Raw genomic sequence first — 27,193 nt, forward strand, 5'->3', positions numbered from 1 at the left:
GGCCATATGGTTTTGCCAAGCACCCCTTTCTTAGGAGAGAGACATGACTGAAGCTGGAAGAACTTTATATGCTACTAGTTTATGAATGAATTGTGTGTCTTTGCCTGTCTGCATCTGCCTTATAGTAGTTTTTATTGAGGGGACATTTCCTTTCATCATTGGCATATAGTGAAATATATCTGTAAAGCACAGTTCCACAGAATCTGGACCTTTCCTCTTTTCCAAAAGAGATGTATTTGCTGTCTATAAATCAATAACCCAAATCCCAAGATACTAACAAGAGAATCATACTGTCTGCACAATGCATATCAAGATATTCGAACCTCTGTAGTGCAGTCAGTTTCAGCTATGCCCTTTGGTTGGAAAGATCTGGGTTCAAATCCCATCCAGGATGCAAATTTTTATATTATCTTTGTTGAATAATCTTTGTTTTCAGCTGAAGGTGAGTTAGCCAGTCTCATACAAGTGTAGCAGGGATTTTCATCCTGCAAAGCAGACAAATTGGCTTCATACTTTGTGCTATTGGCCTCAATCTCACACCAGCTTAACTCAGAAGAGCTGTCATATGTATGGCTGCAATTCATCTATTAGTAGTATCCCATCCCCTGTCCTGTTTATTCTATCCTCTTTGAAAATACTAAATCCATTACATTCTATCCCTGTAACTACTTCTGCTGTTAGCCACGGCTCATTAATCCTATAATGTTTGGAGAGGTTGCAAACCAATGCCAAAAACTCCTTCCTCTTATTTCTGATGCTTCTAGCATTAGTATATAGAAACTGTAGCTTCCCCAAATCACCTTTACACCCTGAATTGATTATCCCATTTGATATTGTTGCCCGAGAGGCTAGATTCTGCATTTTTTTTGTTTATTCACACACTCATTCTCATGGGTGACTTCGCGCGCATGCACACACACATGCGCGCGCGAGAGAGAGAGAGAGTCCATTCTAATGGCCTTCTGACTTTACATTTCCACACTCTGTGAACAAAGCTCTCTCTATAGACAAACTAACTCCAAATCTATTACTCATTTAAGGGCAGTCCATAAGCATTGTACAAATCTTTGTTCTTTAACCTCCCTACTGGCCAGGACACATGTCCAGCAAAACCTGGATATGATGTATACAATCTGTTGAAGGAATATGGATGAAGTGCAAGTTGACCCTCATATGCATCAGATGCATAGCAAGAATCATAGTTCCTTGCTCTATGCTGGGTAACTGGAATCTGTTATATTAGACTAAATACCTATGAATTATTTTATATATTTTCTACTTCTTTTATTGTATAACCAGTTTTTAATGCCAGGACAAAATAAGAGATCCTTTCATACTTTCTTCACTTAAATATTATATCACATTGTAATGCCGCTATCAATTTTTTGTGCTAATCTTGTCTAGTCTTTTAGTCACCAACACATTTTATTTGTTCTCAAAGAACTTGAATCAAGATTTTTTTTTGTGTGTGTTATATTGGAAAGGTGATATCATTATAAATTTTTTATGGTAATTTTGTATAATCTCTTAGTTGCCAGCACATTTTATTTGTTCACAAAGAACTTAATGTAAGATAATTTTTCTCAGACAGTTATTTTATAATTTAATGAAAATCTTCCTCTTCCAAACATGAATTTTAGGCCAAGTGGCCTGTTCGGGTCTCATGCCATCTCTTTCTTGGTCTTCCAATTCTTCTTTTTCCACATATTTTTTATCAGTATAATATTTTTGGTAGTCTGCTGTTGTCCATTCGATTTAAATGTTCTACTTTTTTTTTTTTTTTGTTTATTTTTGTTTATACTATCTTATGTAGTAATTAATTGGTTTGATTTTCAGGGATTGTAAGATTTCTTCATTTGTTTTATGGTCCCATGGTATATTCAGCTGTTTTTCTGAAAAATTTCATTTCTGCTGTTTGAATTCGTTTTTCATCTTTTCTTTTTATGGTTCATGTTTTGCTTCCATATAGTAGAGTTGGTTTTGACAAGACATTATATAGTCTGATTTTAGTGTGTTTTTGTACTAGGGATGGCTTAAATATATTATTTATTATGCCATTTACTTTGACATAGCTTGATATTTTGGTCTCTGTCTTTTTCTTCTTCGCATGATAAATCACATCCCAAGTATCTGAAAGTATTTACTTGTTCTAATATTTTACTATCTATCACTATTTTACTTCTTATTGGGTTTTCTCCTTTGAATGCCATTATTTTTGTTTTTTCTTTGATTTGATGTAGAAGATGTAGATCTTTTAGATCTACATCTTCTGATGTAGCTAATACTATTTGATCATCTGCAAATAGTAGTGTATCTTCATTTGTGGGGTTATTTGTATACCAAATGGATTATACTGTTTCCAGATTGTTATAATTTTATATATATATAAATATATATATTTGAACAATTTTTTGTCAAAGGCTTTTTCATAATCAATAAAGGCCACATGTGTTTCTTTTTGAAATTCTCTTCTCTTTTCTTAATAATTTAAGAATAATTTATTAATAATTTAAAGTAAAAATTGGATCTATGCAGGATTGTCCTTTTCGGAAACCATTTTGTTCTAGTAGTTTGTCCTCTACAGTACTGCTTAGCTTCTTTTTAATATTCCTGCATATATTTTATATCCTGTATTTGGAAGACTAATTCCTCTATAGTTATTAGAATTTTCTTTATTTCCTGTTTTATAGATTAGATAACCAGTGCATTTTTTCAAGATTTAGGAGTTTTTCCAGCCATCCAAACCATATTAAAAAATTTCAGAAGTCTACCAATCGACCAACCTTTGCCTGCAAAGGTTGGTCGATTGGTAGAGCCTCCTGCTACTAATGGCTTGCAGAAAGTTAAGCAAGTTCGAGCGTGGTTAGTAGCTGGAAGGGGTCAATCGTTCGATGCTGTTGGCACACTTTCCCTTGATGAGTCTTTGGACTCCCTGTTGGTGTCACATAATAATAATAATAATTTATTGTATTTTTCAGTTCTAACATTGTGATATTTTCTATTAGGTCATTCTTTGTTTTATAAAATTTTATTTCATTATTCTCATCTGTCCAGAGATTTTGGAAATAGGTCACCCATTTTTCCAAACTATTGTTTGTATTTTTATCTTTTTTTATTTCTTTATTCATATATTTTATTACTTTATAGGTTTTGGGTCGTGGCTTAAATAAATCCTTTTCTAGTTCTGTTACGAAATTGTTCCATCTCTCTCTGTTTTTTTCCTTACTTCTCATTTGCAATTGCACTGTTTCTTTTATACTCTATTTCTGCTTCTATTGTTTTGGAATTTAGCCATTTCTGGTAACTGTCCTTTTTTGTTTTTATTATATTTTCTATTTCTTTGTTCCAGTCTCATAGTCCTCTTTTTCTAATCCATTCTCGCTTTATTCCTAAGGTTTCTGTTGCTGATTTTGTGAGAATTTGTTTCAAATATTCCCATTCATCTTCTATGCCACTTGATTTATGTGCGGTTTCTGTTTTTAAGTTTGTGCATTTTTGATATTGTTGGCTAACTTGGGGATCCTGTAGTGAAGAAATTTTGTAGCTTGGCTGGTAAGAATTTTCAGTTTTATGTGTTTTTAGCCACTTTGGTTCAATAATGAAAATCCAAATCTTAAAAAAAAAAAAAAAACTGACCCATATGTTCCAAATTAAGCATTGTTTATTTATTAATTTTTTTCATTCATAATTATAGTTCGAAGAATACTTCGGGTTGCTTGAAGGTCTGCACTTTTATGATTTTGCTCCTAGTGAACTATACAAACATCTTTAATCATATCACAAAATGAATAATCTATATAACATGATCTGCAGTTCTTTGCATTTCAACTTTCTTGGTTTCCCAGAATCGCTCACTACAAATTGAAATAAACGAAATTTATGAAGTAAATTGTCATGTATATATTTTCTGCTAGTTTAGGTATTATGCAACAGTATTGAAATAGCACTTTAGCTATAGTTTATCATTCGAAATATATCTATATTGGTGCGTTTGCACACTAGAATTATTATTACTGTTAGTAGTATTTTACCAAAAGTGGGATAAAGGGACTTATGTATGCATCAATTTATATCAGAAAACATTGTGTTATCATTATGTAAACAGTAGTATCACTACTGTTTACATTGTGTTATTATAATGTAAACAGTAGAGTGATAATAACAATAGCTGCATAATATTCAATTAATCTCATTTTCTCAGGAAGAGTGAATGAAAGTAAGATTAACTATTACTGTTCTTATCAAATTTCATTTCTAATGGAAATGAAAGAAAACCATTTCCTATTCAAACATGCATTTCAGAAAAAACTACATAGCAGTCCTCAACAGAAGATACTCATGTTGTCTCATGATCAAATTTTGTTTTGTATGATATTCCAGTTTTTATCAGGATTTTTTTATTTTTTGAAATATTCTGTTTACAAAATATTCTCCTAATGGAACTGGCTTTTTGATAAATTTTATTTATTTTTATTTTTTATTTAAGTTTAATGATAAAATTTCAAAGTAGCACTAATAATATTTTTATTACAAAATAGCAAAAGGGATGTTAAAAAAATATGATGTTATGGCGTATTCAAAGGGAAAAAATATTCTGTATAAATAGAAGTGCAAAAAAAATTATTTCATGCTGTTCAGCTTCCTTCCTAAGGATAGAAAATAACATTAACTTTCATATCTAACTTTCATGACTTAAAGTTGAGACTTTTTAAGTATGGACAATGACAGATAAGCTATTTGTAAAAATTACAATTTTAGCTGACTGCTATTCCCTAAACAGCTGAATAGTGAGACCCAGAAAGAAAAGAAAGCAGTGGTTGTAATAATCAAATAGCAAAGAAATACTATGGACATAGATAAGAGAATAATTATTTCATTTCATGTCTCGACAGGTAAAGTGAAGTTATATAGTGGTATTTCGCTAATCCGAACCTCTTTAGTCCAAACTCTCCAATAATCCGAACTGTGGTTTGAAAGAAAAAAAAAAGTTTTATTTATTATGTATTATTATTTTGTGTGCTATTATTTTTATTTAATAATTATTATTTGAACTATTATTATTTATATTATTATTATTGCAATAAAGTATAACTATGGTGATACACAAAAACAGGAAATTCAAAACGTGCATAATTTGGTTAAAAATTTAAATCCAGATGTTGAAATTTCACAAACACATATATTACGGAATGGATTACAGGTAGAACCGAAAGTGAATTTGAAATCAAATCAGATGCTGAAATTATAAATATGATGCTACAGAATGAATTAGAAGATGATGATGATGATAAAGGACTCAAAGAAAAAAAAGTAAAACATGAAGAGACAGTTGACAGTTTTAATATATGTATAGAATGGGCTAAGCAGAATGATGTGCCATTCCACAAAATTTTATTGCTAATGCAGCTCCGAGAAGAAGCATTCGAAAAAAGTAGCTTCCAAGAAAGCAAAAGAAAATCAGTGACTTTTTCACAAAGAAATAAAAAAAAACTTTTTTTGTGTTGTGTACAAGAAAGTAATATTTTTATGCAAATTAAGTTTTGTACTGAAGTATGGAATTTTATTAAATCAGAATCCTCAACAATACAGGTACATGCAAACTAAATTTTTTACTAAAATAAACTTTAGTAAAAATTTATTGTACTGTATTATTTTTTAAGTTTTACATTACAGTACAGTAGCTTTTTTTTTATCAGCCACTTCGTTTATTTACAGAATTAAATTGATGTACCATTAGAATCTGATTCTTTTTGTCTTAAACACTAGTTATTGTTGTCTCTTGGGGGAAAATTCGATAATCCGAACTTTTTGCTAATCCAAACTAGCACGGTTTTTATTAGTTTGGATTAGCGAGATACCACTGTATTTTGTTTACAGAAATGTGAAATACACTCTGTGAAAAGATTAAAAGTCGATATTTCTAATTCAGTTACTGTGGGGGGGGGGTAGTTGTGATTGGAATACTTCAAAACGAACAAAATTTAAATCAATTCTGTGTAAGATGTTTCAGATAATTTCATCATATGGTTTAAACAGTTAATAAATTGAATTATTATTAGTGAAATGAGCACTATAAACAATGATAATAATAATAATTGGTTTTGTTTTTCAACTGTGAGTTCATTTGAAATACTTCTTCTCTTTAAGGATTAGGCATTTGCCTGTTCTAGCTCCACTGGTCTTTTTGGCAGGAAACTGATCCAGAGGTGGACTAAGATCTTGGGTGGGTTGATACAGTAATGTCTTTATTAAAGTAAAGAAAAAACAGAAATGTAGATCTGGTAATAGACAAAGTCCTGACAGATAGTAAATTAATTTGAAGGAAAATTATAGGAAGTTATTAACAATGTAACTTTTTTATATTGTACTAGTATAATACAATAGAGATGTAAATGAACAACATAATGATAAAATTATAAATGGATGACATGTTACAAAAAAATTATTTCATATTTGTAGAATTTTTGGTTTGGTTTCCTATTCATTGTATGTACAGTTGAAAAGAGAGAAATGCAATAAGAACAACATTTAAATTGCAAGTGTGTGCATTATATGCCATCAACTGCAAATAATATGCTACAGTTTTTGTTGAAGTTTGGACTGTGAATGTGAGCTTCACAACTTTGTTTATGTAATCTTTCAGGATGAAAATAACTTATGTAGGAATTTAATTTTATTCCATTGAATTCCGTGCCAAGTGGATAAAGCATGGCTGGCTAAACCAAACAGACTTTTGAAATATACTTTTGATGTTCCTCCAGATGAATCCGAGCCGAAACAAAGGACACATGAACAAGGGATTAACTCCAGGATAAGAAAGAAAGGGGGATATTTGTCCTGGAGTTGACAAGATTTAAACGTTCTCCAAACAGTTATATATCACCACCAATCAGTGCCATTTAAAAAATGGTGGGGGGGGTCTTAGTTGCGGTAAACATTTTGTTTGCAGTGTGTGTAGGGTTTTACCTTGTTTGTTGAGCCCCGATTTGATACTTGAAATTGGGACAAAGTATATGCATTTATTATTTTGTATATATCATTAGTATGGAGAGATCACAAAAATATAAGCAAGTTACGGAGAAAGAAGAAACATGTTCATTTGCTTCTTGACCAGCTGGATGTGATAGTCCTTGGAGAAAATGGTATGGTGAGTACTCTTCCAAAGAAAAGGGGTAGATGAAAAGAAACAGGAGGATGAGAAGTTAGTTTTATAAATTTGATGCTGAACTGTATGTGGACCAGCAATTGCTCACGTTTTCTATGTTTTTAAGTGGCGTAATAGTGGTGGCAAGTTTGATAGGAGTATGCATGTAAAGTTATGATGTATAAACAGGGTTTTATGGAAACAAGATAGCAGATAGTATCTAATTTCACAGTGTTATTATCAAGTTTTCTAGATAATAATATCAAGCATTCTTAATAAGAATTTTGTTGCATTATCCCAAAGGTGAGAATGTTGTTTTTAATCAATCCAAGAAAAGAAATCTTGACTGGAGATGTGATCAAAATATGGAGTAAAGTGAAGTGAGATAAATAAGACTGTTTTTCAGCATTACATTAACTTCATCCCATTGGAGAATGGTGACAAAGACTGAAGTTTATCATTTGAGCAAAGCAAAACTTTGGATAGGATATGAGGTTGATGAAAATCATTAATGTCTATGAAGAGCATGGGTAAAAGCACAGAGCCCTGGGGTACCTCAGCATAGATAGAGAAATCTGAAAACAAACCACTCACCATGATATGCAACACACTACCACAGAAGAAACTGCTTACTCAGTTGCAGGAGACAGAATAGACCTTAAGATGGTAGTTTGGTAAGGATGCTTCTATGTTGGCCCAAGTCAGATTTCCTGAAAATGGAAGTAGCATCCACAAATTTTTCCAAACTTTTCCATGGCTTGTATCCAAAGATGGGTTAGTTTGGTTTTTGATCTACTATGGAATGAGAGTGGCAATATCCATATTGGTGATCACAAATTAATTGGTGGACCTCCAGATAATGAAGAATTTGGCTGTTGAACTTCTCCATTGTTTTTAGGAGGATTTGAAGTGAGGGCACTTGGATGAAAATTTGGCTGACTTTTATCTCCCCTTTTTTTAGGGATGTGCTGGATATAGGCTTGCTCCCGTGCTATTGAACAGATGCTAGACAAATATGGTAGCCAATATAAGATGGGTGTTAATTCTGGATTGAAAATTTTGTGTGTAATGGGATACCACTGCTTCAAGGCTTATTGGTATCCAGACTAATGAGGATTTTTCTGATGACTTTCAAACAGATCAGGGGAATCCTGCAATGAGTTGTTCGTAGTATGGTGGGAGGTGAATTTTTATTATTTACTATGAAAACTTGTTATTACTATTATGCATACCTAGGGTACTAATATAACATGTTGTAGGTTTCCAGGCTTATAGGTGGGATTGAAAAAAACTTGTGTGGTAGATTTGATTATCTTAGCCTAATCTGCCATACATAAACCCATGCTGACTGATTCTTTTTTCTGCTTGTGTTTCATTTTTATTTAGTTTCTATTAATCACTTGTTTTTTGTAGCATTGGGGCATATATGGTAGATGGTGAAGCAGACACAATATGAAGTGACTTTGATATGCCATTTATATAGCAAGAGGATACTCTATTGTCATTGCAAGAGAACATGGAAGCAAGATGGTTGGGAAGCCTTTTGAATTAATACCTTGAAGTTCACTCTTGCATAAAATATGGAAGGTGATCTGTGAACTTGCTTGACTGAAGGAAAGGAGCTGCTTTGTTGCTGTTTCCTTGAAGAGGAGGCACTAGATCTTTACTGTAGATTGGCACAACCCTGAATGAAAGAAGAAAGAGAGCTTGCACTACATGAAAGAAGAAAGAGAGCTGGAAAGAAAATTGAGCCCTGTTAGGAATAACATGGTTTAGACCACTTGTGGCATTTCCTCCAGTTAGGAGGCAGTACTTTTGTATTTGCAGAATTTGTGCTTAGTGGAAACAAGCTGCAGGAACAAGAAGGGGTTGACAGGAAGAGGCTGAATATTGCACTTAATTAGTGATCCAAAAGATGATAGTCTCTATCAGAAATGTATATAAAAGATGCTGTTCTTTGTAGTAAAATTCACAGTAGATGTCTTATGAAATTCATGAATCTGACATTTATTTTTACAGGTGACTTGCAGATGAGTAATGAGAGTTTCATAATTTATAGTTGCCATTATGTAGTTAAAAGTGATAGACAATATCCTTTTTTGGGCAAATTATGTTATCTTCATATAACCCAAAGATTCTTTAAAAAAAGCTGTTATTCCTATTTTTTGTGCATGACAAAGGTGTGAATCCGCATTAAATATGAACAGAAAGAATAGTCTTTTAATTTTGATGAGAAGTTAATACAAAGATGTTGAGAGAGTCGATGGTGCTAGATGGAAAATATATCATTAGCAGCGTGATAGAGATATCTTGCTCATGTTACTCTCATAAGTAGCATACATTATTATTATTATTATTTTGGGCGACTCCAGGAGTCCTTAGACTCATCGAGGGAGGCCCTAAACATCATGTCCACACAACTATACGATTACATTCTCACAGTATCTATCATACCTTGTCTTGAACTCGTTCACCGTCATGGCACCCACAACAGACTCTGGCAGCTTATTCCACTCATTTACCACTCTAAAAGTAGAGAACCCAGCTCTAACACCCCTGCTAACCACACTCTTGCCCAGCTTCCATAGGTGTCCCCTAGTTCTCCCACCACCAGTCCTGATCTCAAAAATATCCTCTGAATTAATCCTATAGAATCCCTTTAGCAATTTGAATGTCTCAATCATATCTCCCCTCCTCCGCCTATCAACTAGTTTCTGCAACCCACAAATCTTCAACCTATTTTCATATGGTTCATTCCATAGACCTGTTATCATCTTAATCACTCGCCTCTGGATCCTCTCCACCACCTCCCCATCAAGAAGGAACCGAGGTGACCAAATCTGGGCACAGTAGTCGAGATGAGGTCTTATCAAGGCTCGGTACAGAGGTACAATAACTTGCTTGTCTCTGCTCATCAAGGTATTTTTCAACAACCAAGTGAGTTGATGAGCTGATTTAGCTACTTTTGCAGTGTGCCCCCTAAACTTCATCTCCCTATCCACCAACACTCCCAAGTCCCTGGCCTCATCAATCTCTGGGAGTACAGTTCCACCAATGTGGTATACTGCTGCTAATCTTTTCACCCTAAAATGCATAACCTTACATTTTGTCACATTAAATTGACATCCATTCTCCTTAGCCCAGAACTCCAATCTATCTAAGTCATCCTGCAAAACTTTGACATCTTCTGCATTCACTATTGCCCTACCCAACTTTGCATCATCAGCGAACAAATGAATTGTTCCACTTAGATCCTTCCCTATATCGTTAATGAACAGATTAAACAGCAGTGGTCCAAGAACAGAACCCTGCGGCACACCACTAGTCACAGGCCGTCTTTTGGACTCTACTCCTGAATAAACTACTCTTTGATATCTCTCCATCAACCAACCACCTATCCACCTCACCAACCCTATATCCATTCCCATGTGTTGTAGTTTACGGATTAGTATTCCATGTGGTATCCTGTCAAACGCCTTTGCCAGGTCCAGCAGTATCACTGTAAACCCATTTCCCTTATCCAGTTCAGCCGTCACCTTGTTATAAAACTTGAGCAAGTTACTGAAGCATGATCTACCCTTCACAAAGCCATGCTGTCCCCTGTACAGTATCTCGTTTTCATCAATCCATTCCTGTATTTTTCGCTTGACAACGACTCCTGATATGCTGATCGGTCGGTAATTTGCAACCGTAGTCTTGGATCCTCCTTTATGCAGTGAAACTATTTTCCCCTCTTTCCACACCTTCGGGACTAAGCTAGACCTGAGACTCAGATTAAACAACATGGTCAAGGGCACTGATAATTCTTTAGCCGCTTCACGCAAGACTCGTGCCGGTATACCATCCCACAGATGTGTTCACATTTAGTTTCTGTAATAGACTAGTCACCTCCACTTCATTCATCACTATTCCCGTATAAACTAATGGTTCCTTCATTTTTTCAATGTCACCACCTGGATGATATGCTTTTGCAAAGTTCGCGCTCAGTAACTCCACTATATCGACTGATTCAGTGACCTCCTTACCATCGTCATTCCTTAAAATCATTTTACCGTGTACAGTTTTTTTCTTGCTTGCAGCATATTGAAAGAACTGTTTTGGATGCTCTTTTGCTTGCAAAGCTAGTTTCCTTTCATAATCCGCTTTTGCTTTTTTTACCACACTCGTTACCTTTCTGGCCTGCACTTTATACCGTTCGTGTGCCTGCAGGTCACCCCTTTCTTTAAATTCCCTCCACAGTTGTTTCTTTTTTTGCAGCTCAAGCTTAATGGTGTTATTCATCCATTTAACCCCTACTTGTTTTACTATTCGGACCCTAGGTATACAATCAGCCATTACCTCCTGTAAATGCTCCTTGACCACTTCCCATGCTCTATCGACATCCAGCCCTTGCAGTTGTACATGCCATGGCACTGATCCAAGCAATCTCCTATGCTTGTCATATTTGCCAGCACGGTAATTCCACATATACCCTGTCTTAATCGAAAATTCCACACCTTTAGCCACCTCCCAGGTCAAGGCCTTATGATCACTCTCACCAATAGGTGGCAACATGGTCATATTCATTACAGTCAAATTCTCAGATGCTATTACCAGGTCAAGCACTCTCACACCCCTAGTATTTTCAATTACATGCTGTCTCAGATAGTTATCCCTTAATAATTGAATAAAATCCTTTTCCTTCCTCACATGTGTCCTCTCCTCCTTCCAATCAATGTTACCATAGTTGAAATCCCCCATAATAATTACCCTCCTTCCACTCATTTCATCAGTTTCCCTATGCATACTATCTCCATCACCTGGTCTATAGCAGCACCCAACTGTATATTTTATTCTGTCAGTCTCAATCTCACACCAAATAGCCTCAAATGAGCTCCTTTCACTATCATGCGATACAACTTCAATTCTCCTTAGCTGCAGTTCATCAGCTATCATCAATAATACCCCCCCCCCCCCCATTTTATTCTCTCTGTCCCTCCTAAACACGCTATAACCTACACATTCTATCCCACTAACTATATCTTCTTCCATCAGCCATGTTTCACTAATGCCAATAACAATCCTAATACATGAGGGGAAAATGATGAAGAGCCTCCTATTTGTATATAACACTAGTTTGTCAGACACTTCAGCCAGTAAGTTTTAATAGTATTTATATATATATATATATATAATGGGGTGATTTTATTATTATTACATGACGTCTCTAAGGAGTTATCATGGGAGGGCACTCTACTCCACTAAACATATAACACTGTCTCTCCTACTACTTTATTCTCTAATTATATTAATGATACTACTAGCATTAATGCCATCTACTGCCCACTATCAACACCAACAGTGTTTTTTGTCTGTAAAGTGACAGATTTTTGATTAAAAAAAATCTTTTATCAAAACCATTTCTTTTGATAAAAGATTTTTAGCTTTAATATTTTGCTTTTTGATCTAGATTGCATGTTTGGTATGTGTGGTCTGCAGTCTGAGGCATATATCAAGTTAACGGATTTTGGGTAGATGTAATGGTGTCTTTTACTGTACTTAATGCTTTAATTTACTGTAAATAACCTTAATGAGCTGTAGTTTGTGCCTTAATGGTTATCATTTATTTCACTTTCACATTTTTATGGTCTCTGGTAAACTGAAAACCTGTAGAACCCAGAAGTCACTAATACTTAGTATTCAAAGTGAGTTACATTTAATTTTTGTTGTTACTGGCATTTTGTGTTTATATAAATGGATGCTTTTTTAATTTGGCATTGAGTTTGATAATTCCTGGACTTTTATTTCAAAAAGAAAATTAACTGATAAAAAAAATCTTTTATCAAAACCAATTCTTTTGATAAAAGATTTTTAGCTTTAATATTTTGCTGTTTGATCTAGATTGCATGGTGGTCTGCAGTCTGAGGTATATATGAAGTTTATAGATTTTGGGTAGATGTAATGGTGTCTTTTTTTTATATATTTTTTTACTGTAAATTACTATTGTTAACTTAGATCCAGAGTGTAGTAAGTCATCAGTAAATCCTTCTTGATGCAAGAGTTTTATGGGCAATATGTGCCTTAATGGTTATCATTTATTTCACTTTCACATTTTTTATGGTCTTTGGTAAACTGAAAACTTGTAGAACCCAGAAATGACTAATACTTAGTATTCAAAGTTAGTTACATTTAATTTTTGTTGTTGCTTAACCTTGGATATTGATTCAGTTTTAATCTAGACATTAAATTTGTTCTTTAATTTCAATTATAAACTACTCAGAACATGTTATGCAGTCATACAGAAATTGCATCGTACTGCTGTAGATGTACTATTTTCTTGTTCTGTGTGATCATGAGGTGCCTCTTTCCTGTGTGTGTGTATGTGTGTGTATGCACGCGCGTGCTTGCACAGAGAGAGAGAGAGAGTAATCTCGAATGTAGTCTCCTTGTATGCCAGGAAAAATGATCATATCATTTTATAAAGTCATATTGAGAGAGTAGTCACTTCTTTGCTACTCTATTCTGAATACTTAAGTGCAGAAATGCTCTTTGGAAACATACATTCATTCTATCATCTTTTTATCTCCTGAATATTTATTGATTTATATCCCTTCGAGATGTCTTATGTAAGAATTTTTTTCTTCTAAGCATTATATATACAGGTAACCCTCGTATAATGCGGATGTTAGGTTCCACAAAAATGCGCATTATGTAAATTGCGCCATGCAAGACTCAGATCACATAGAAAACGTAAGGTTAGGTTCTAAAATCGTTTTTTTTTTTTTTTTTTTTTTTTTTTTTTTTTTTTTTTTTTTTTTAAGATTATACAGGTAATTCGTGTAAGTTAAGAAAACATATAAACTATGAAACAAATACATAGTATAAAATTATAAAAAATTATAAATTGTACAAACTTCGTTGCATATAATACATAAATGTTTTAGGCAAAATAAAATAAAGTGTATATTTTAATCGTCATCACTCTCTTCAAAACTAACATTTCGGAGATGTTCTTTATTTATGAGTGGCCGGACATAGTCATCACTTGAAATCTCTTGGACATTATTAGTATAATTCTTATGCATATTTTGGCTGGTTTAGTTATCAAGAAGTCAGTAATAAGACCTTGCTTACCACTATGCTGCAATTTTTTATTAAGTTCATAATACGGAGCTAAACAAATATCCAATTGCCTTGTGAATTTTCAGGAGCGCTCCGTTGAGAGATCATTATCCATAAAATAACTTTCTTGCCAAGTCCAATCCTTCTGCTAATTTCTTTAAACTGAATTCTTTAACAGATTCATCACAATCAGAATCTTTGGCAGAACTTTCCCCTCCATTTGGTTTGACGTCATCTATTAATTGTACCAGTTCCTCCATATTTAAATCTATTTCCCCATCAATTAATTCACTATTGAAGAGATTGGAACACTTATGAAGGAGTTTGCAAAGGTTGAGTCTCATGTGCTGATCGAAACCAAATGTATCTTCACTCTTGTTCAGTTGTTACCTTGGCAGTTTACAGTGGGTGGGTTTATCCCTATTAACAAATGCGTATATTGCAAAAGCGCTCTAAATGGCCATTGCTATAAAAATATTTTTTTTTACATAAAAACATTACATATTGTTTGTAACTCAGCAAAAAAATAAAGTGCTCAGCTTGAGATTAACACACTTATGATTTTTAATGCACTTTCCTGGCAGAAAATGAGACAATTTTCAACAATAAATACTTTATATGGTAAACAATTGATGTACATGCGTGCTAAAGGGTATTTCCCCTAATATAAATTAGCTACTTGTAACTACTTCTAGTGGAAAGGCTTAGACGTTGATTATGCATTATTACTTGCCGAAATATTGGATTTGTATTAAAAAGTTATTTTAATGTATATCCTAGTCTACATTATTATTTCCCTAAACTATTTAGTAATACTTGTAACTACATGTGCAATACGGGCAGGCGCAAATTTAACAAAGATAAAATTTGATTTTTAAGTTGCACGCTGAAAAATATATGAAAAAATAAAGGGTTACTACAATTTGTAGACCGTCTTATATCGAAACCGCGTTCAACAAGGGTTACTACCATTTGTAGACCGTGTTGTATAAGTACTGCGTTATGTGAGAGTTACCTGTATAGGTGCGTTTTTGCATTTTTTTTCCCATTATAACCTGGATTCATCTGCATTGAAAACCTGGTCTGAACTATAAATGTATATAGTTCAGACCCTTTACAAAAACTTAGTAATAAGCACCATCAAAAACAGAGCTATAACAGGTTTGCTCTAATCAGCAAACCCTTAAGCAAAAATTAGTTTATTAGCAAAACATTTATAAACAATGGCTATAGTAAAAATACTATCAATAAAACTACACCAAAAACTGCAAATAATACAGATTGCAGTAAAACCATAGCTATTTGTTACATTAAAAGTTTATCAGATAAAATAAATATAATGCTACATCATTACAACCTTAATACTACTTTTAAACCACCCATAAAATTAAAAAACATATTCAACTCTTCCAAGGTTCCCTTCCCCAGGTTATACCGAATCCATTGCACCTGTAACTTACGCTGGTGAAGCTGGACACACAGTTGCAATCTATAAAAAAAAAGATCACAAATGACACAAAATTTAACAGTTTTGGTAAATTGAGCTTCTTGGATCACACTCTTAATACCCTATACCAAATTGATTGGAAAAGTACCTGTTCCTTACATCAATCATAAACCTGGTATAAATGCAAATTTAAGGAAGCCTGTGAAATTTTGATCAACAGTCCTAATTTAAACAATAACAGCAGCTTAAAATCCAAAAAATATGGATGACACATTCAGCCCACATAACTTCTTTTCAAGTTCTCTAGCAAACCCTCAGTTTAGGACCAAGCAATATTTCACGTATTGGCCACCATCAATACTGTTTTGTTCAATATAGCTGAGTAATCTCTAGCATAATTTTTGTTAATTTCTCTGTTAGTATAATTTCTAACTAAAAACAAATAACAGGACTAGCTTTGTGATAAGGTTTTTTTTTTATTATTCACTAGAGGTCAGGTCAGTGATATTAACTACATCAAATCCATATATTGTAATGTGGCTTGTTTCTTTGTATATATGTGTATATTCCATATGATGACATTAATATGAAGATCATTAACATCATGTGATTATTTTGATTTATATATTTTTATTATAACATGCTGGTCATCTTAAAATTTTTAAAAATGAGTGTTGATCTATGTGTAACTATGAAAGAAGGTAATCTTGTGCAACTATTTAATATATTTCCCCTTCCCTATTGTATTTTCATATTTTTGCATTTGAGTTTTTCTGTGTTTTATCTGACAGCCTGGTATGTCTGTTTTCTTATAGGTTTCTACAACAGAAGGAAATATTGCCAGTATGAATATTATTGGAGGAGAGTCTGGTTATTCGGCTGAAGGATCAAAGCTAGGAAAATACTGTTGGAGATGTCAGAAGGAGATGAATGGACTCACAACTTACAGGCCAGAAGAAATGACATCCAAAGATTACTACTTTGATTCTTATGCTCATTTTGGCATTCATGAGGTATGTAAAAAATGATAATCTTCATTCATACTTCATGCTTAAGATTAATTGTTGAACAGATGATTTCAACAGACATAATTTATGGAAAATTAGACAATTTGATTTTAGTAATAAACTTAAATATTTTGCTTCCAGTTTAAAATCAAGTTTTGTCACACAAATAAAAATGCCACATTCTTAATGTGAAAATGCTGGTAAAAAATATCTAGACTTTTTGAGATATACTTGTTTCACCTAAGAGAATTACTTAAAGGTCAAAGTCATATAACTGGGAGGAGACCTCCATATATCCTTCAAGGAATGCAGTGAACCAACTAGCTTCTGACCTAAGATTCAGTCCTCATCTTTATATGGTGCACTCTGTTAGTAGGTATTCTCTGAATGAATATACTGAATGAATAAGGACAGGCTGGTGATTTGGGACTTGTCCAACGAAATTGTATTCTGTATTGGCTTAAACCTAAAATAAATGTGATACTACAACATGTTGGCTGCGGCACTGCCTGGTTAAACAAGGCCTGTAATGTTTTTATTAGTGAACCAGGGTGAACATTGAAAAGTCGGTCACTGGAATAAACAATGTCAGAAGAATTGAAAATAGGAACATTAAAAAAAATAAGAGGAATCAATAGAAAAGAAGTTAAACTGGCAGAAGAACTGAATAAATACTATTGGAGATAATTGGTGTTATTAAGATAAAGAAGACTAAATGAGTTGAGATTCTATTAATAAATATAAGATATTATATTCAGTAGTGATCAGCGATAGCACTTAACGAAGATAAACTTCTTGATTGGCATGTATTTTGAGTGGAGTAATGTTGGGAAGTTTCAAAATTGAGAATTGGACAATGAAACGTATTTGTATCTGTGATCTCATAGAAGATTCTACTAAGGAAAAAGTGGAGGGATTTTTCAAGTTATTAGAGAAGGCATATGACATTAAGAAAACAGAAAAGTACCTTGTTGGAGATCTAAACAGCAGAGTCGGAAATGATTCTTAGGCATGCAGAAATGCTTCAGCAAAATTTAGAAAAAAACGACAAGTTAATGATAATGGTAAGTAGCTGCTGAATTTCTGTTTAGCACATGTACTTGTCATCATTAACACCATGATTCAACATAAAGATATACACAAATTCACATGAAGAGAAGACACAGATAAAAAAAAAAGTTATGCGATTATGTTATTAGTGATATCTTTACACTAGTTCAAGGTACAAAAGTATACAGGGGAATTAAAATACCAAGTAATTATCATGACAAATACCTGTTGGATTTCTGCTCAGGACACAGACTGTGTTATTACTAACACAATGTTCCAACATAAAAATGGTCACAAATTCACATTTGATGATTCATGGAGAGAAGAAGCAAGGAATAAGAAAAGTCTCATTGACTATGTTATTGTTGATAGCGATATTTTCTCACTGTTACATGACACTAGAGTGTACAGAGGATTTGAAATTGGAAGTGATCACCATTTAGTCTTGAGCAGGATAAAATTGAATTTCATATTGAAAAGAATAACATGCAAGAAAGTTTTAAACCAAATAAAAGTTGAGCAGCTCTCGGATATGAACTATAGACTAAAATACACAAACATTATTCAAGAAAAAAATGAAAGAATTTGAGAACAGAAACCGAACCTTGGAGATTCAGTGGCAAGCAAATAAGTCAACTTGTGCTTCTTAGAGAATACAGAGACAAATGTAATAAAGCTAAACACTGTGTAAAACTAGCTAAACAAAAGGCATGGGAAGACTTTGGTAAGAACATGGAAAATAAATATCAAGAAGGTTGCAAGATATTCTGAAGGTTGTTGAAGAAATTCACAAATGGAGGAAAAAGTACTTAGGGAAAAGTAAAAGGAATTAGAGATGCTAAAGGTGATATGAAAACTGGAGAAAAAGATATCCTTGAAGTATGGAATAATTACTTCGAAAAATTGCTAAATGAAACTAGCAGTGATGACAGACACCACAGTGGTAAAAAAACCACTCAACAGGCATACAACAGTCAGGAATACATATCCATAGTTGAAGTACAAAAAGCTATCAAAAGCCTGAAATGTGGAAAGGCAGCAGGAGTAGATGATATTTGACCAGAATTGCTCACGTATGGAGATATAAAAGTCTTACAATGGCTGCACTGCATAATTCAGAAGGACGAATTCAGATGATTGGAGTAGAGCTCTCATAGTGTCCATCTACAAAAAGGGAAATAAAACTGAATGTGAGAATTACAGAGGTATTTTCCTACTGAGTGCTCCTGTTAAGATATGCAAGTATACTTGAGAAATGGTTGAGAAGGATTGTGGAAGGGAAGCTGGATTCAGGCCAAATAGAAGCTGTCAGGATCAGATTTTCACTTTACGACAAATAGTTGAGAAATCATGGGAATATAACAAAGATCTGTATTTAAGTTTTGTAGATCTGGAAAAGGCATATGACAAGGTGCCAAGAAGAAAGCCGTTCAAAACGCTACAGTTATATGGTGTCAATAGAGCATTATATCAAGCAATAATTAGTCTTTATTTGAGTTGTAAGTCAGCAGTTACAATTGAAGGAAGATGGTTTAATGTTAAATCTGGTGTCATACAAGGATGTACAGATTGGCAGGATACAGATCCAGGGGAAGACCAAGATATAGGTGAATTGATACAGAAAATGTGCCTTAGAAGACAGAAATATAGATCTGATAATGTTGGAGTCATGATGGGTAACATTGATTTGGAGTAAAATTATAGAAATGAAGTTAGTAATGATGTAAGTTTTATAATGATATAGTATTATCATATCCTATACATCCCTTGAGAGTACATGTCAGGAATTTGATGATGACTAATTATCATTTTTGAGCAGAATAAAAAGTAATGTCATGTCGAAAAGACTCATCAAGAAAATGAGTTTTTGAAAGCAAGAATTTTGGAGTCTTCATGGCAACATGAATTAAACATTCATTGATTCAGCGAAACAAGCATGTGGTGACATTGCTTGCAAAATATAGAAAGCATATCAAAAGTTCCTAGTAAGTAATTGAAGAGAGAGAGAGTACAGAGAAAATGTAAAAAAGCTAAGGTGGATGTAAACGTAGCTAAACAAAGAAAATCGTGGAAAGACTTTGGTGGCTATTGAAAAAACTTTGAAATGGAGGAAAGAGTATGGTACAAGAAATGAGAGATGATAAAGGTGATATATTGGGTTGGCAAATAAGTTTGTTCGGTTTATGCGTTAGTACAAATTTACGCTGCTTTGCTTCACCTATTGCTATTGCGCAGTTGAAAGGCAACATTTCGCATAACCTTTCAGTGAATTTTCGTTTGGCCTACTTCAGTTGCATGTACGTAACATTTTTAGAAATGGGAGGAAATAGCATACATTATCGGTATATTTTTCTTTTTTATTTCAAAAATGGCAAACGAGCTGCAGATGCCCATAAAAAAATATTCAGCGTATATGGGGATGGTGCCTTAACAGAATGCGTATGCCAAGAGTGGTTTGCGAAATTCCGTTCTGGAGATTTCGACGTCAGCGATGCACCTTACACCGGTCGCCTGACCGACGTTGATTCGAGTGTTGTGAAGGATATTGTCAACAGAAATCCGTCACAAATTAATGCAGGAGATTGCTACAGTACTGAACATTTCCCATACAAGCGTTGAAAACCATTTGCACAAGCTGGGATATGTTTCTCATTGTTTGGGTTCTGCATGAATTGACTGAGGCCAATATGACTGCTTGCATATCCATCTGTGATTTGCTGCAACATCGCCAAGAAAACGACCCATTTAAGAAGCAGATGATTATGGGAGATGAAAAATGGGTCGTGTACGATAACGTGGTACGTAAAAGATCATGGGGGGGGGGGGCACAAGAGTGAACCACCGCAAACTTGAAAGTGGGATTGCACCCAAACAAGATCATGCTTTCTGTGTGGTGGGATTATAAAGGTGTTGTCCACTACGAGGTGTTACCGTCAGGCAGAATGATTGATTCAACTCTATTGCTCACGGTTAACGTGACTAGGCTGTGCAATTAGCACAAAACGTCCTGAATTGGCAAATCGGAAAGGAATTGTCTTTCACCATGACAACGCCAGACCCCACACATCGTTAACAACCCGGAGTAAATTGTTACTCCTTGGCTGTGATGTTTTGCTGCATCCTCCATATTCACCGGACCTGTCACCTTCCGATTACCACTTATTCTGATCGTTGCAGAATTCTCTGAACAGGAAAACTTTTGCTAATGAGGAGGCTGCCAAAAGACACCTGGATCAGTTTTTCGCCAGTAAACCTCAGGAGTATTATGAACGCTGCATAATGAAGTTGGTGGACAGATGGCAAGAGGTCATTGATAAAGAGGGTCAATATATAACTGACTCGTATGTATTATATATATTAAATAAAATGTGTTTCATTTTACTCTGAAAAACTGAATGACCTTATTTGCCAACCCAATAAATACTGATGATAAAGGTATTCTGGATGTATAGACTAATTACTTTGAAACATTATATGAGATAAGCAGTTAGAATTGTTGTGGGAAAAATTCAAGTGGAATGAAATCAGAAGTGCATATTAATCTTTGAGGTAGAAAAGGCTATCAGAAATCTGAAACGTGGAAAGGCAGTTGGAGTAGATGGTATTCAACCAGAAATACTCAGATATGGAGTTACAAAAGGTTTATAGTAGATACACTGCATGATTTAGGTCAAATTCCAGATGGAATTCCCACTTATAAAAAGAGAAATAAAATTGACTGTGAAAATTAGAGTAATTTTTCTGCTCAGCTCAAGAATCTCTGTTCAGATATACCTGCATAAATCATATGTGGATATACTTGAGAAGAGACTAATAAAAATTGTGAAAGATCAGGCTGTTTGACTTGAACCCAGCCTTGAAGAACAGGCTGGGTTCAGGTCAAATAGCTTTTGTCAGTACCAGATTTTTGGTTTATGACAGTTGAGAAATCTTCAGAATATAACAGTGCCTACTTAAGTTTTATAGATCTAGTACCAAGAGGAAAAACTTTTCAAAATGCTGCAATTGTTGGGTAAATGGAACATTATACAGAGTTATACATGGTCCATATTTAAATTGTATGTTAGCAAATAGATTTGAAAGAAGTACAGGAATGTGGTTTGATGAAAAATCAGGAGTAAGACAAGGTTGATCAATCACATTACGAAAGAAAAACGACAAACTGGATATTACAATGGGGTGCTTTATGCAACGATGATGCATTCGTAAAGAAACCCAGAAGATTGTTTAACTAAATGAAATAATAGCTGCAACAAATTTGGCATGAAAGTCAGTAATAGAAAGACAAACAAACCATGAAAATGGTAGTAATGTGGAAAACTTCAGCTGCATTCTTAATGGAGTAGGACAAGTAAAATATTTCATCTCTTAAATATGGAAACAGACAACAGAATATGTAAAGCTGTATGGTGAATGAGCCAGTTGAATGAATTTATATAAAATAAGAGAGAAATGACCCACAACAGTAAGCTAGTAATATACATGACAGTATTCAAACCATTTGTAACTTATGGATCCTAGAGTGAAGTTAGAAATAAAATAGTTGATGAGCCTTCTCTTTCCAGCCGGCTTATATTTTAGTATTTGTTTAGGATGTCGGGTGTTGGCCATTCAGTTTACATGTTCAATCCATTTTTGTTTATGATCACAAATATGAGTTATGAGAAAAATTAGGGAGTTAATAGATGGCATCAGTGGCAGAATCGTTTAAAAAAATTAAGACATTAGGAAGGAACTTACCATTGTTGGCATTCAAGAATATGTGAGCAGAGCTAATATGATATGATTTAGTCACTAAAACAGAATGGGAGAGAAAGGGTTTGTAAGACAGGTGCTTACAAAGATGGCAGGAAAAAGACTTAGAGAAAGACCAAGAACCAGGTGGATTGATGCAGTCAGAAGGGCCCTATAATACAAGCATCAAAAATGACAATATTGGAATGCTAGCAAGTGATAGCCTCATTTGTAGAGAAATTATTGACAGGAGATTACTCTAAATTTAATCATGTCATGCTGCCTTAGTATCCTATACATAGGAAGTATATATATATATATATATATCAGGAAATTGATGATTATGATAATTGTATCACCCATCTTGTGCAAGTCATTTTTATAGTCCCTCTTTAACTCAGTCATAACACCCTTTGATTATAAAGATCTTTTCAGTTCTCATTACAGTATGAGAAAATGTATAAATGTTCCTCTTTTAAAATTTTTTTAAACTACATATGCTTTGGTAAGGTCCCTCCGAAAACAGTATAGGTAAAACTCACTTGCTTTATTTGCATTAATATATTCACATTGGAGCTCTCTCGCCATCACCCTAATTGTCTGACAGGGCAAGAGAAAGCACTAATCCTGCAGAAATTGCATGTTTGCATTTCACCGGATGCACTACGTATCATAATGGTTCTTTAATTGTAACTGAATCTGCATGTGTGTGTATCAAAGGAGAATGCTATATTTGGTTGGTATATTTGAATTACTCAAAGGTGTCAAGATGTGAACCATCATTAATAAGTGATGTGAGAATGGGAAATAAGGAAAAGAACAAGTGTGAGTAGAAATACTTTCATTACTGGGAAACGAATTATTAACAATTCACATTTGTGTCATGTAAGTTGCGGAGCGAAGCAAATAGCTTGTGATCCTACACATTCTAGACATACATAAATGAATTTATGATGGCATAATTTTTAAAAAAGAATTATGAGGAGAAGGAAAGAGATTTGTTTGCAAAGTATAAATAACCAATAATAAACAGCCTCTGTTCTCTTAATTATTTATCTCCTCTTCTTAGACTTCCATTATCTCTTCTTTCATGTTCTTGAATATTAATGTCAGATTCTTTTTCTGGTCTTTGATTTTAATAAGGTTCTGACATTGATGCCATCTTTTCACGCCCTTTGCCACTCAAAACTCTTATGTTGGTGGTCCTTATGCTAAAACTAATTTGAACATTTCTATACTGATGGTTTGGTTTTTTATCTTATTTCTTTTTTTGTTTCATAATTTATTCATCAAGTTTTCCACCATACCAGCTTTACTTAATATACGTGAAAATCATCCTGATATCTATTTGATCACAACCCAGCTTGTTGTGATCACAACCCTTTTCTCAAATGCATGTGCATAAATCTTATCAAGAAACAGTAGGTAACTTCTGTGTAACTTAAATTTATTTACCTATTTAACTAAAAGATGTGCTTAAATAATTAGAAGTCTGTCCTACTTGCTTCACTAAGTTCACTGCCCAACATGCAGATGATGTTTTATATTTTTCCTACCTAAATTTTCGTAGTTTGTGTTTTTATTGCTAGTTTTCATTTCAAGTATGTTGTAACTGTTTAATTTAGTAATGATTATTGAAGACTGCAGATTTATTTAAGAGGATAACATTGTCACACAAAGTAAAGAACTAAACTTAATATCTCCTATTTGAATGTCAAATTTAATACTACTTAAATAATAAAGTTGTCCATATTGATACATCTTACCTCCTTCAATTGTAACTGCCAACATGATATTTATAAGCTGTTTATTGCATTGATTAGGAGTTGATTTAAAACATGGATATAGTATTCGGAAGTTTTCCTTGGAAACTGAAGTAGAAATTTTTTCTCTTAAGCATGCTTGCATAAATATTTCATGGAACATTCAGTAAGGAAACTATAATTCTCCCATTCAGTCTTCCCATCCTTAGCATATGCTACTCACATGTTTGAGGGTGGTGTACCTAAAACTTCTAAAAAGTCTTACTACTGTACAGAGGAGAGCATTTCAGCTCATAGATAATTCTCCCTTACAAATTTACTTCAATTTCTATCCCTCAGACGCAGTGTTTTGGCACTGTGTCTATTCTGCAATTACTTCAACAGTTATTGCAACCATTGTTCCTTCACTTCCTGTTGCACTTGGTAATACATCAGCAGCAGCTGTCCTGCACCCCTTTACTATGCAACTGCAAACACACCAAATCTCCTTCTCCTCTTCCTCATTTATTCCATCTACCTCCATCCTTTAGAAAAGTCTTGCAAGAAATATTACCAACAACTACAACTCTTCAAAAAAGATGTCGTTAGACCTCTATCTTAGTCTTGACCTGCATCCCACACATGGCACATGTGCTTATATGGCCTTCGACTTCTTTCGTATGGGGTCAATGTTAAAAAAAAAAAAAAAAAAAAAAAAAAAAATCCCCTCTTTATAAATCAGTATAATGAAAGCTCTACTCTAGTCATTTGGGATTAGACCTTGTGATTAACACCTGCATTATGCATTACAACCACTGCAAAACTTTTAAACCATTGCATTTCAAATCAAATATCATGGTCTGGATTGCATTTCTCCTGGATATTTTCTATAATTGTTTTATCATTTGTTGCCTCATCAGATTTGGAAGTAGTTAGGAGTAGCATTGAATACATTTGGGAAGAAAGAGGAGAGACTGACATTTCATAAATTTAGTGAATTTTAAGTAAGTTTTATGTAATTTTTATGAACTCCTTTGCATGTTACTAATTAGTCAAGAGAATCTGCAAAGCAATTAACTGAGCTCTTGACTTTGTTGTTTATAAAGAGTCTGACAATAGGAATATCTTTGAAGCTGGGAGGAATGATAAATAATGCCATGAATTAGAGAATCCAAGTCAGTGGCAGCATAGTATAGGTCATTAGAATAATGTTTTAAATAACAGCTTTTCACATGTAGGAGAACTAAATACAAGGATAGATGAGGGAACATGCTCTGTAGAACTTATGTCAGGTGGAAAGAGTAGTAGGAGTGAGGTGATTGAGATAGCTATATAAGAAACAGCTGACATAGGAAAAAGGAAAAGTTGGTCCTTGTTACTATGGATGAGACTTGGATTCACCATTACACATCAGAATCCAAACAGCAGTCAAAACAGTGGACAGAAGCCGGTTGTTCGGTGCCAAAGAAGACAAATTCGGTTCCATCAGCAGGAAAGGTCGTGGCATCAGTGTTTTGGGATGCCAAAGGCATTTTGTTTTTATTAATTATCTTGAAAAGGATAAAACAATACCTGGGATTATTCCAAAACTTTTAACCAAACTAGACAAAAAAATTCACGAGAAAAGGCCCAGTTTGCAGAAGAAAAAAATAATCTTTCATCAGGACAATGCACCTGCCCACAAAAGTGTTTTGGCAATGGGAAAATTAAGAGATCTGCACTATGAATTGTTGGAACATCCACCCAGATTTGGCTCCCTCTTACTTCTATCTCTTCCCAAAACTAAAACTCTTTCTCGCTGGCCAGTGTTTTTCTTCAAATCAAGAGGTGATTGTTGCAACTGTAGAGGGATGTTTTGCAGCTCTTACTGAGAACCACTACAGGGACAGGATAATGGTGCTGGAGCATCGCTGGAATAAATGTATTGGTCTGAAGGGAGATTATGTTGAAAAATTAAAATAATTTTGAAATTATAAATTAGTTTTTTCATTGTTAGGCCGAGAACTTTTCAGACCACCATCGTAGATATGAAAGTTTTAAAAAAAAATTAGAGAACTGAACAAATGGCATCACTTATCAGAGAATCTCCCATAAAAAAAATAACAAAGAAATCAATAAAAATATGAAAAATATAAAAAAAAAAATTGGAACAAATAACAAAAACACTCCACCTAAACTCTACCCTAAACAATACCAAAACTTTCCAATAAAAAACACTTTCATATTCATTTCACCAACATTCTAGGCATTAATACAAACATTAGTAAGTGAGGTACATCACTTACAGACATCAAAACCTGATCTGTTTTTCCTAACAACCACAGTCCATTTCAGCTATCCTAACTACATCATACATGTTGCATTTTGCTTTGCATAACATGTGCTTTTGTGAAATCTGATATCCCTGTCAAAGGCTATTCAACTTGGAATCTCCACTGTTTAATCTGTTCTGTCTCAATATTTCCTTACCTCACTTTAAAGTCATTTGTTGTCTTTATTGCTCTCCACAGGAGAGCAGTAAAGCTCTCTTTTCTACCTATTTTATTACCTCTGGACCACCAATCACTAAAAATTTATTTCTCACAATTATCCAAATTGTCCTCCTTGGGGATTTTAATGTCCATAACACAGACTGTCTCCCCTACTCCAACTTCACAGATCAAGCTGGAAGTAAAGCTGAATCATTTACAATCAGTCATGAGCTAACACAAATAGTCAGTCTACCAACTAGAATACCAGGCAATCCTTATCATTCTACCAACATTCTTGACCTTTTCTTAACCAACTCTCCCTCCAAATATACTGTGGATGTCTGCTCTCCCCTTGGCAACTGTGACTGCAATCTTATTCAAGTCTCCTTCTCTACAGTTTTGCCAATCTCAGCCTTACTCTTTGGCATTATAATTTGCCAACTGGGATGATCTCTGGAATTTTTATGCTGCTTTGCCATGGTCAGATTACTGCTTTC

At 34.1% G+C, this 27,193-nt stretch overlaps 1 protein-coding gene across 4 annotated transcripts in view; it reads left to right on the top strand.

Moving 5' to 3' along the window:
• The window catches only part of Art1 (arginine methyltransferase 1), a 181,488-nt gene that overhangs the window by 18,689 nt on the left and 135,606 nt on the right, over positions 1 to 27,193 (top strand). For all 4 annotated transcript variants that reach the window (XM_090414717.1, XM_090414715.1, XM_090414714.1 and 1 more), the window contains one exon: positions 16,508 to 16,705. In XM_090414717.1, the coding sequence (XP_090270843.1) occupies positions 16,538 to 16,705 (168 nt within the window). In that variant the 5' untranslated portion in view covers positions 16,508 to 16,537. The remainder of the gene's footprint in view (positions 1 to 16,507; positions 16,706 to 27,193) is intronic.

The sequence above is a fragment of the Typopeltis vanoorti genome, chromosome 25 (assembly GCF_054136105.1).
Source record: "Typopeltis vanoorti isolate ZY-2024b chromosome 25, IOZ_Tvanoo_1.0, whole genome shotgun sequence".
NCBI classification, from domain to species: Eukaryota; Metazoa; Arthropoda; class Arachnida; order Uropygi; family Thelyphonidae; genus Typopeltis; species Typopeltis vanoorti.